The sequence below is a fragment of the Nematolebias whitei genome, chromosome 10 (genome assembly GCF_014905685.2).
Source record: "Nematolebias whitei isolate Nwh7 chromosome 10, NemWhi1, whole genome shotgun sequence".
Taxonomy (NCBI): Eukaryota; Metazoa; Chordata; class Actinopteri; order Cyprinodontiformes; family Rivulidae; genus Nematolebias; species Nematolebias whitei.
Genome location: NC_056507.1, coordinates 10,570,576 through 10,582,376, shown reverse-complemented (window position 1 = coordinate 10,582,376; position 11,801 = coordinate 10,570,576). Strand labels below are relative to the sequence as shown.

Here is an 11,801-nt window from a genome sequence, read left to right as displayed (position 1 = left end):
TCTCTTTGTGACTCCGTTTCTCACTAAAGTGATTACTGAACGTGAGCCGTCTTTTCGTTTCTCTCCTCCTCTGGTTGAGCGCTCAGTAATCGCTCAGCTTAGCTCCTCATCTCAGTAGACGCCGTCAGCCCCCGGAAGGCCCGCTCAGCCAATCGCAGCCTGGGAGAGGCGGCCAGGCGGCCAATAGCGGCGAGGAACACTCCGGTCCCTCCTGACACGACGACCTGCTGCACGTCGGTAAGCGTTGCTATGGAAACCCTACTGTACAGAGCAGCTCGGTGGAGCGATGGAGGAAGGAGGGAGGTGGGAGGAGAGGACAGAAGTGAGTGTGTAGGAGAGGAAGCAGCGAAGACAGAGGATGAGCTTCCACAAACTGCTGCATGGGGCGTGTTTTCAGGGCGAAATCAGCTGACGGTTTCTGAGGCATCTTCAGAATCAGACAAATTCTCCAAAACCTTTTAAAGGTAGTCCAACTCAACAACGTCCCAATAAAACAGCATTCTATCATACTGGAGTCAGACGTAGCATTAGGCGACAAGGCCTCTCCATGCAAGAGAAGCTCAAACATATTTAAAAAACCTAAAGCACACATTTTTTTTTATTGTTTGTACAGAAATACACGAGTTAAATATGTTTATAAAAATGTGCAGACCATAATTCGTTCAAAATCTTCCAATTTCTCACTGCATGCACGGTGTACAAATACAAACAAATGTTTAACATTAATGTTGTAAAAACTGCCCTGATAAGGCTAAACTCCTATAAAATAAAGAAGGAACTCAGAAAAATAGGTAAAATGACAAAATGTATCAAATTTAAAGGCTTTTTCTTCGTTACCACCGACAGCAGGAGCTACAAGACGATGCTTCTGGCAGGAGCCATTTTCTAAATAATGGCCGGCTCGGTAATTTAACGAGAGAATTGTCTTTTGTGGAGGTTTAATAAACGATATGGCAGATCACAAGTTCAACAGAGCACAAGAGAGTCTGCAGAAGTCGTGGCAAGAGTCGAACGGAGGGTTCTGTCCATCTATCACTGTGTGAGAGGCGGGGGACACCCTGGACAGGTCTCCAGTCCATCGCAGGGACACATAGAGACAAACGAGACAAACAACCATTCACTCTCTCACTCACACCTAGGAACAATTTAGAGTTACCAATCAGCCTAACATGCATGTTTTTGGTCTGTGGGAGGAAACTGGAGTACCTGGAAAAAATCTGCGCATGCACGGAGAGAAGATGCAAACTCCACCCAGAAAGCCCCCCCCCCCCCCCCCCCCCCCACCCCCCGGCTGGGATTTGGACCAGGGCAACCTACTTGCTGAGAGGCGGCAGCTTTACCAACTGCACCACCGTGCCGCCCAACAAACGATCCATAACTTCCAAATCATGTTCGTCTTGTATCGCTGACAGAAGTACATTGTCTCTTTGGAAGTTTTTATCATCTGGGCCCTTTTACAGCTCACAGCAGAAGACAACGGGGAGACAATGTTTCTGCTCATGTCTGTGCACGTTTGTTTGTTAGAAAAACATCTCATGAATTGATGGACAGATTTGAAAAAAAAACAATCTTTACAAACACAAAACTGGCTTTAATGTAGCCGGCTTTACAGAAGCCGTGTTTGATGTGGTAGTTGAGAGTCATCCCAAACGCAACACACCGTGACTCTAACTATTGGAGTCAAATGCATCTGTCTGTTAGCTAAATATCTCATGAACATGGGCAGATTTTAATGTAACTCACAGAAAGTCATACGGGACGTACAGCTACAGAGTCAACCCAGTTCAAGATGGCCGCCACAGCCAACTAACATATACGACAAAACTGGCTATGATTTAGCCTGTTTTACAGATACTGAGCTAAAATTTAGTTCCGTAGCTGAGATTTGAACAAACGCACCATTTCTCGTAACAGATTCTTTCTTTAGATTTCCAGCATGGAAGCTGGCGGGCGACATGCATTCCTTTAAAGAACGCTGGACCTTTCGTCTTGCTGAAGACGACTTGATCTATTTAAGGGGCTTTGATACCAAACAGAGTTATGATCTCATATTTATAGAAAGAAGTGGTTTTATCAGGACACTGTGGAGCTGAAACACTGGCTGCTTATCATGTGTGGGTCCAACACGGCCATATTTGTCTGTCCCGTTCCCTCTGTAATGATCTCCTCATCTGATTAGAGGGTATCTCCTATAATCATCAGAATAATCATCCGGCGAGCCATGCATCTTTTCATTATCTAACCGTTGCATTGGTTGCGTGCGTCTGTTGGTTCTTCCATCCAGCCCACCTGACTGCTCATTTATCGTGCTGACCTCTGCTGTTCTGACCCAACTCAAGCCCACGAGCAGGTCTGCGGTTTGAGCGAGGCGATCAGGATGGGCTCTTTCTGCCGTGCACGGAGACGGCCTGCGGTTGTAGACTTACGTAACGAGGCTTTAGCTGCCGTTCTGCGAGCAGTGCTTTTATGTCGGAGCGCGTTTCTGGTTTTAGAAGCGTGTTTCGTTAACGGTGAATCGAATCCGATTTCATGTTGATTCAAATCGGTTCACAAACGAATGTCCTTCAGGTGAATTATTGTACTTTTATGGCAATCTATTGAAAAAATATTTAAAAAAAAACAAGCACGGTGAAACTATTTTTATAAAATGATCATTACAAAAGTTTTATATCGTATCAACGAAAAACTGTGAACAAATATGCATTAGGCATCAAGTGGCTGATTAAGAGATGGAAATAATGTTTTTATGGTCAAATACAAGTTTTATTATCGCCTGTCACCATGGAAGGCTGGCAGTCATACTGCTTGTGTGTGTTTGTATGTAAAATATATTGTGAACTACTGGATAAACTGTAAATGAACTTTCAGGAAGTAATCACTGGATAATTGTGTAAAACTAATTAACCTTTGGTGGATTCAAAACAGCTAACGAGCCTTCACAAACACTAAAATGGCTACAACTCAGTGGAGTCAAGCTAAAACTGGGTGTGGTAGTAGCTGAGAGTCACTCCTTTAATGTTCTAGGAAAATTCTAGTTGTGTTCATTTATTACCTCAGCCAAGGAGGTTCTGTTTTCGGTAGCGTTGGTTCCACAGTCCGTCTGATCAAAACGTTCTGGAGGGATTTTCATGAACGTGTCAGGAGACGTTGAGGTTGTCACTTAAAGAGGTTTGGTGGTGATCCGGATCACCATCCGGATCCAGGATTGTTTTAAAGTTACTGCGTGAGGGAGGGTCTTAGTGGAGGTGTGTGCTCTCCACTTCCAGTATTTGAACTTGTTATCAATTTCCAGTGGATTTGTTTAATTAATACTCAGTACTTCTGAATATTTAACTCAAATGATGAGACATAAATAAACTATCCATCAGAAAATACGTCATTAAAGTACCACTTTACAATCAGCGTTCCTTTGTAAAACTATAATTTATTCTTTATAAATGTGATATTAGAGCGTTTGTTAACACTTTATAAACTGTTAATAAGAAGATATATGAAATAAAAATAAAGCAGGTTGACTGTCTGCTAAGATCAAATGCTGTGATTTACCGTATTTTTCAGACTATAAGGCAAATTTAAAATCCTTAAATTTTCTCAAAAATCACCAGTGAGCATTATGTGTTAATTCTGGTTGTGCTTACGGACCTCAAAGTGATTTTATCAGGTCTCTCTTGTAAATGAGTCCCCGAGGCTCACTCGAATTAACCTGTAAATAAAGGTTAAATGAATGAATGTGGTACATGGTGCTCAAAAATCTGTCAAAATGTTTTAGTTTTGCTTAATGCACCTTATAATTCGAAAAATACGTTATTTGTTCTGGTTTTTTTTTAGCTATAGTTGTAGTGTTTATTTATTTCTCCGCAAACTAAAGAACTTTTTAATGACCAAACAAACATATCTACAAATACTTATACAGTATGTATTTAACTTACTGATTGAACGTTTAATAATTAAAATCTAATTTATATTTTAAAAAATGCAGTTAACAAATGAAGAGTGAATGTTGGTTCATTATTTTGGGAACATACAAGTGAGAATATAAATGCTAATTCATAGTTTAGTAAATGTTTTCAGTTTAATTCGTAACTGCACTGATAACTATTAATTAACAATTTATAAGTGAACCATCACTGTAAAATGGAAGCATTTAAGTTTTAAAATAATGAAACAAACTTTACACAAAATTAAAATGTTTGCTGTTCATGCAGAGGGAGACGAATTGTTCCAAGCAACCGAGACTTTTACATCAGCCGAATCTTGTTTTATGCTATGTTTTATATCAAGTTAAGGTAAACATGTGACTTAGATGCCCGAGTTACGTCAGTGACAATTTTAAAATGAAAAGAATAAATAAAAACTGTAGCAAGCGTTTACTTTCTGACTGTGCTCCAACATTTCTGTATTTTAATTTCAACGTTCATTAAAATGTGTTGTGTCCAATAAACTCTGGGTGATTCTGACCAACAGGTCCGTGTGTTTGGTTACACATCAAGCTTTACATTTAATGTCAAACACTGAGCTACCGTGGTACCTTCACGGTCCAAAAACTAAAGCATCCACATGTCTCTACCCATTAAACTGACCCAGCCAGGGTCACCTGGGTCCGTTTGGGCCGCTGGTTCACCTTTCAATGCACGGCCCCCAAAAGAGCCGGGACAGGAACTCACAACACAAAGTGCTGGTGGTTGAAGTATTCAGGCCAGGTAAACAATGATTGTCCATAGAAACCTGATTTTACAAGTTGTAATGCGAAAAACACATTATTTTATTTCTGTACCTCTGTGGTGAGAGCAGGAAATGCATCTAGCATAAAACAAATCTTTCATGCAGGTCGGCTCGCTGTGGCGGCTCCTGCAGAAGGAGCAGCCGAAAGAACGTTTTTAGATCATGTTGAGCCCCCGGAGTTGATGCTTGATAATCGGTCCCAACTCAATCTTCAGGAGAAGCTTCTTCTTCTTCTTCTTCTGTCGGCTTTTCTCTCTTCAGGGGTCACCACAGCGAATCATCCTCCTCCACCTCACTCTGTCCTCTGCATCCTCTGTCCTCGCTCCAACTACCTCCATGTCCTCTCTAACTGCATCCATATATCTCCTTTGTCCTTTTCCTGGCAGCTGCATTTCTAACATCCTTCTACCAGTATACCACTGTCCCTCCACTGGACATGTCCAAACCACCTCAGTCTGGTCTCTCTAACTTTATCTCCCAGTGTTTCCACCTGTGCTGTACCTCTGATGATCTCATTCTTGATCTTATCCTTGTCACTCCTAAGAAGAACCTCAACATCTTCCTTTCTGCCACTTCCAATTCTTTCTCCTGTATTTTTGTCCATGTCTCTGTCTCCAGACCATATAACATAGCTGGTCTTTGTCCTCTGTGTCCTCTGTCCTCATTCCAACTACGGTGCCTCCATGTTCTCTCTAACTGCATCCATATATCTCCTCTTTTTCCTAGAAGCTGCATTTCTAACATCATTTTACCATACCCACTGTCCCTCCTCTTATGTCCAAACCATCTCAGTCTGGCCTCTCTTAACTTTTATACTTTCCAAAAAAGATTATATTTTCTCACATGATAACTAACATCTCTTTACCTCTTTTAAAAACATTGTTCCTCTTGAAATCTGCTTCAGCTACTAGCTGTTCTTTTTAAGCTAATTTGAGTTTGTAGCCCCCTTTCTGCTACTTTTAGCACGTTTTGATAATTTTAGTTACATTTAGCTACTTTTAGCTATCCTTTAGCTTATGTTTTACTACCTTTAGTTTCCGTTTAGCTACTTTTAATTAGTCTTCTGATTCTTTTAGCATGACAACTCCATTTCAGCTTCTTCAGCAGTGTTCAGCTGTCATTCAGCACTCTGTGTTTGTTTCTCTAATTTTTGCCCTCGACTATTTCGGCTGAATCTCGACCGGAATTGAAGACCTCTGCAATGTTTTCTTGTGCAGCCAAGCCGAGGGTTTATGTTTCTTTGGAAAAAATATTTTAAATAAATGTAGTTGAGGTTTGGGACGGCACGGTGGTGCAGTGGTTAAAGCTGTCACCGCTCTGCCTGTCTGGGTGGAGTTATGTTCTCCTCATGGGTTTTTTCCGGGTACTCCGGTAAAGTGGTGACTCTAAATTGTTCCTCAGTGTGAGTGAGAGCGTGAATGATTGTGAGTCTATGAGTCCCTGCGATGGACACAAGACCTGTCCAGGTGTCCCTCGTCTCTCGCACAGTGACTGCTGGAGACAGACACCAGCTCTCTGTGACCCACAAAGGAGAAATAGCTAAAGAAAATGGATGGATGGGTCGTTGATATTAAATTTGAATTCCAAAGCTGCCCTGAAATAACCTCTTGTTTCTGTGTGAGTCGTGGGACAGGAGAGGACCCGAAAAGACTCGTAAAGACATTCCTCCCACTGCGCGTCTGGATGCGGCCTGTCAATCACTCTAAGATGTCTAAAATTCACACATCGTCACATGCGTTCACCCACAAACCATCAAAACACCCACAGTGCATCTGTCCTCTAGTTCTTACCTCCATCTGAGTACGTCTCGGTCCCATATCCGTCCTGCAGCCCGTTGTTCCATGTCCCCTCGTACTTCCCGCTCGTCCCGGTGCTCTCCCGGACACCATAGCGTCCTTTGAAGCCGTGCGTCCACTCACCCTTGTACACCCACCGGCCTTTGTTCTCCACCCCCAGGCCATGTCTCTTCCCCTGTGCCCAGGTGCCCTGGTAGGTGTTCCCGCTGGGCCACGTGTAGACGCCCAGCAGTTCAAATCCGTGGGCCCAGGAGCCGCAGTACTCGCCCTGGCCCTTGGGTCCAGTACAGATCCCAAAGCCATGCGCCTTGCCCTCCTCCCACCCTCCGCAGTATGACCCCCCATCGTCAAAGTTGAACCTGCCGCCAGTGGACATGCATGTAACAGGTCTTGGCAATTCCCCTGAAGCCTCAACAAAAAGAAAAAGAAAAGAAAAAGAAAAGAAAGGGAGCGAAAAGAAGGACAGTTTGATTGTACGGGCAACCCACGGAGCCGAGCCTGCAGGTTGGAGAGGTGAGGGGTGAGGAGGCAGGAGTGGGAGGGAGAGAACTCCCACACAAACTGACAAATGCCACCTCTGGTTTCCAACAAGATCAGAGCAGTAGAAGGAGAACTACGAAACGTGGGCCCTCACTGCTGCGTCAGGGGGAACAGTGGCGAGGCGTTCACACCATTCTCCCAGCGGGCTCGCACGAGCTTCAGCTTCTGTGTAGCTCCTGCAGTTGACCGAGGAGCAAAGCAGGGCCTGAAGCTGCCATTATTCTTCCTGAGCTGGAGTTTCGACCATCAGGCAGCTCCGCCGGCCTCCTACACAGTCGTCGACGCTGACTCTTCCTCCTACTCTCTCCTGCTCCTCGCTCAGGCCCACTTATCCTCCTGCCTCCTACTTGATGATGCCTCCACCTCTCTGGGGTGCAGAGCTGAGTAGCTCCCTGCAACCCTTAAATCACCAGCGAGGGCCCTCCGCATAAAACAAAAATGATTATCCGTCAGACTCAGTGATCACTTTGAACCTCTCCATCACCGTCACATATATGTGCTGTGCTCATACATGCAAAAAGCAGAGGGAGTAAAAACGTCAGAAAAAAAACCCTACAAGATGTTGCTGTTTTTTTATCCTCCGTTCGGCGATGGAGCAGCAATGCAGTCTCCTTCCTCCTGCAGACACACACACTGAAAATAAACAAGTGAACAGATTAATTTCTGCTCTCCTCTCCCTCTCTCTGCAGGTCTTTAATCCACTGGGTCCATAAGTGGTTTATCTTCTGCGCGCGCTGCCTTCAGGTCGGCGGTTTGATGGAGCATCATTTCTCTGCACTCTGTCTGCTCCTGCTCGCCTCCATGTTTCCCTGTGGAGCTCCGGCTGACGCACAGCCTGCCTCGCCTCCTGCTGCCTGGCTCTCAGGTCTCTTCTGCCTCAGAAAACCTGTTCATTAGAGAGGACTGTTCCACTGCAGCTACTCCCCCACCCCCTCCGCTCTGCTCTCCTCAGTAGCACCATCCAGCTTTTAAAGAGACAGAGGCCTTCTGCCTCACCTGTGGATTGTTTTTTATCTGTAACATCACCTGTTATTTTATAGCACCAAAAATGAAACTGTGATGTTTTTACCTGTGTCTGTTAGCAAAATATTTAGTGAGCCACTGGTCAGATTTTAATGAAAGTCTGGAAGGAATCATTAAATCTACAGCTCAATGAGGGATTTTATCTACAGCTTCCACACAATTGATTTTAATTCTGTACGTTTTGTGCCATTTCAACAATTCATAATTCAGAATGTTCGGCTCATTTTGGACATTCCTGCTAGGACTTTTGGTTTTTGCACAGTTTTTATTTTTTAAAATAATAAAATATATTTTGAAATAATTAAGCTTTGTCATGTTTTTCTCTTTCAAAATGAATGGAGCTCTATTTTACTGCTCATTTCAGCTGTTGTTCTAATTCCGTTTTCTTTAGCTGCTTTGAGCTCATTTCAGCTGTTCTAGTTGTTTTCTTTAGCTGCTTTGAGCTAATTTCATCTGTTGTTCTTCAGTTTTCTTTAGTTTCTTTGAGCTCATTTCAGCTGCTGTTCTAGTTGTTTTCATTAGATGCTTTGAGCTCATTTCAGCTGTTGTTCTAGTTCAGTTTTCTTTAGCTGCTTTGAGCTCATTTCAACTGTTGGTCTAGTTCAGTTTTCTTTAGCTGCTTTAAGCTAATTTAGCTGTTGTTCTAGTTGTTTCCTTTGGCTGCTTTGAGCTCATTTCAGCTGTTGTTCTAGTTCAGTTTTTTTAGCTGCTTTGAGCTCATTTCAGCTGTTGTTCTAGTTCAGTTTTCTTTAGCTGATTTGAGTTCATTTCAGCTGTTGTTCTAGTTGTTTTTTTAGCTGCTTTGAGCTCATTTCAGCCCTTGTTCTAGTTCAGTTTTCTTTAGCTGCTTTGAGTTCATTTCAGCTGTTGTTCTAGTTGTTTTCTTTAGCTGCTTGGAGCTCATTTCATCTATTGTTCTTCAATTTTCTTTAGCTACTTTGAACTTATTTCAGCTGTTGTTCTAGCTGTTTTCTTTAGCTGCTTTGCTTAGCTGTTGTTCTAGTTCAGTTTTCTTTAGCTACTTCAAGCTCATTTCAGATGTTGTTCTAGTTGTTTTCTTTAGCTGAGTCCTTCAGCTCCTATATGCTCATTTCAGCTTCTGCTAATTTCAGCCTTTTCTTCTCCTTTTAGCTTCTGTTAAATTTATTTTCTCTACTGTAGCTACTCCTTAGGCATTATCTGCTCATTTTAGCCTTTTTGTTGCCAATTCCTACTTTTTATGCTCCTTTCAGCCTCTTGTGCTTTCAGCTTTTTTTTTTTTTTTAACCTCTACAGCTACTTTTTTGTTGCTAAGCCTTTCTCTACCTATTTCGGCTTTTTGGACACATTTCTGCTGCGTTCAGCTTTTATTTTCCTGTTTTCAGTGAATGTCAGCTGTTCAACTCACATCAACAGTTTAGTGATGAAACCTTTTCATCTGGTTTCAGCTTTTTCAGCAAAAATCATTCGTGAGGTGTTTTCTCTGGTTAACTTTTGAAGCTAACCCAATTTAAGATGGCCGCTGCAGCTAAGCAAGAAGAGCAGAAATGGCCCGTTTTTAAACATACTTAGGCTAAAATTTGGTGTGGTAGTAACTGAGAGTCATCCCAAAGTTATATTCTGAGCGCTAATGGATTGCCTGAAATGTTTGTTTTTTTTAATTTTGAGTTTCAACTGCTAACTGGATGTTAGCAAAATATCTCATGAATGACTGATAGATTTCACTGAAACTCTCAGGAAGGAATCATCAAATGTAAATCTACAACTTTGTAGTCAGCCTCATTCAAGATGGCCGCCACATCCAACCAATCATTGGAAACACAAACGTGGCTAGAACTCAGTTTTACAGATGAACTAAATGTTGATGTGGTAGTAGCTGAGAGTCACCTTCAACACATACACAGAGCACATCTTTGCCTGAAACACTGATGTTAACTGATGGTATCAGACTTGTTTGTTAGCGAAATATCTCGTGAACTACTTGATGGCTTTTAATAAAACTTGCAGAAAGTTGTCCTTGGATGTTTGTCTACAACTGAATCACTTTCTGAGTCAACTAAGTTCAACATGGCCGCCACAGCTCAATAACCTTAGCAAAAGCAGGTGCAAGTTTGCAGTGGTAGTAGCCGAGTCATTCCCAACACAAGCTGAGGCCTAATGACGTAGTTTGAAACTCGGGGGGTGAAAAGTTTCTTCAACAGATGCTCAATCTTAAATTGTTTTTATATTTTAGTTTGATTTTATCTAAACAATGTATAACTCCATCATCTTTACCCACTTCATCGTTTCCGGATCGCAGGGGTCTTCATGTGAGAGGCGGGGTCATATAAATTGACTTCTGAGGAGCCATTTTGAGGGACAATCTGAGCAATCTGTTCATACATAAACAGTTATCGCTGACCACGTCTGATTAACTTCAGACATTAAGGCCGGCTCTGAGCAGAAACCGAGTTTCGTGGCTTGAAAAAGTGTTAAAACGCAGACGGCACAGAAACAACAATCTTAAACCAGTTCTACTGGTTTGTTCCACTTTGGAGTAAGCTGTTTGGGGGAAGAATCAGTTTTGTGTTGTGTGTTTCCTTGACTGATGAAGCCTTCTGGATGGAAGGTGAAACGTTTCAGCAAAAAAAGAAACTGTCTAGATGACCTGACTGAAAATTGTTGTATACCTGGATTATTGAGCATGGACTTTTTTGGTGTAAGTTGGTAGTTGTTTGGCAAAACGTAACCTCTGTGGCTTTAATTGGGTTTGTTAAGATCCTGACTCAACTGGCTGCAGGTTTGATTCCAACCAGTGAACTTGTGATTTTCCCACCTGACCAACCTCTAAGAACATCTAATATTCTTGGCTTGTGGTTTGGAAAAATGGGAATCTATATTGATGAGTACGATCTCTTTATTCACAAGTCTTTTTGTCCCGTCGCTGAAATCAAACAAGGTTGCAGGAGACAAGACGAGCCTCGTTCCCATCCATCCTCTGTATTATTCATCAGCCTCTTCTCATCCCTCGCTCAGCGTTCTGACGGAGGATAAAATGGGTCACGGACGGATCAAACCGAGGATGTCTCTGCTCTCGTCTCCTCCGTCCATCACCCCCTGCTGGTTATGTCTTCCTCAAATACTCCTCATGTCCCCTCTTGTCTTCGGTTTGTCCTCGTCCTCTGTCTTCGGTTTGTCCTCGTCCTCTGAAAGAAGAATAAATCCAGACAAAGTGAGCGTGTTGCTACAAGCTGTCTGCAGGGACGGGGGCACAGAGTCACTATTCATGTCCTGCAAGGAGGGAGGAAGATCAAAGGGATCAGAACAAGAGGTTTTGTGAAGCAGCACCAATGTGACTTTATAACATTTGGATTAAATTCTTGCTTTCTTAACTTTATAGATTATTTAATCCACGGTCGTTCGCCACCAACTGATTTAACTTTTGGATTTAACCCAGTTAAAAATGGCTTCCACAGATAATCTACCTTAGTGGACAAAAATGTCTACAAGTGTCAGGTTTACAGATGAGCTGCGGTTCATCTATCCTCAACATAAAATCATTAAAGTTCGAGTCTGAAGCGAAGGGTGGCGAGCGATGTGCATTCCTTTACTGTTACTAAAATCAAAACTGAAACATGGTATACAGTCTGGTTTGTGGTAACCATGGCAACTTTATGAAGGGGCGTTGTCCTCATCGGTGAATTAAAAATGAAAGTGTTGTAAAATAAAATCTGTTTCTGCTTGTACAATTTCTAAAGCTTA

General features: G+C 42.5%; 2 protein-coding genes across 3 annotated transcripts in view; both read right to left on the bottom strand.

The window, feature by feature from the left end:
• Window positions 1-6,501: 6,501 nt before the first annotated feature.
• LOC119415966 (junctophilin-3) lies at window positions 6,502-7,288 on the bottom strand. The gene has a single exon (XM_037683136.1). It carries the CDS (start codon window positions 6,892-6,894, stop codon window positions 6,502-6,504), a length of 393 nt encoding a protein of 130 aa, XP_037539064.1. The 5' UTR covers window positions 6,895-7,288.
• A 3,670-nt stretch (window positions 7,289-10,958) lies between these two features.
• Window positions 10,959-11,801, bottom strand: part of klhdc4 (kelch domain containing 4) — a 9,510-nt gene continuing 8,667 nt past the window's right edge. Inside the window, exon 14 of one of the 2 annotated variants that reach the window (XM_037683318.1) lies at window positions 10,959-11,245. The gene's annotated coding sequence lies outside the window, so the exon portion shown is untranslated. The remainder of the gene's footprint in view (window positions 11,246-11,801) is intronic. The other variant, XM_037683317.1, reaches the window with a different exon arrangement.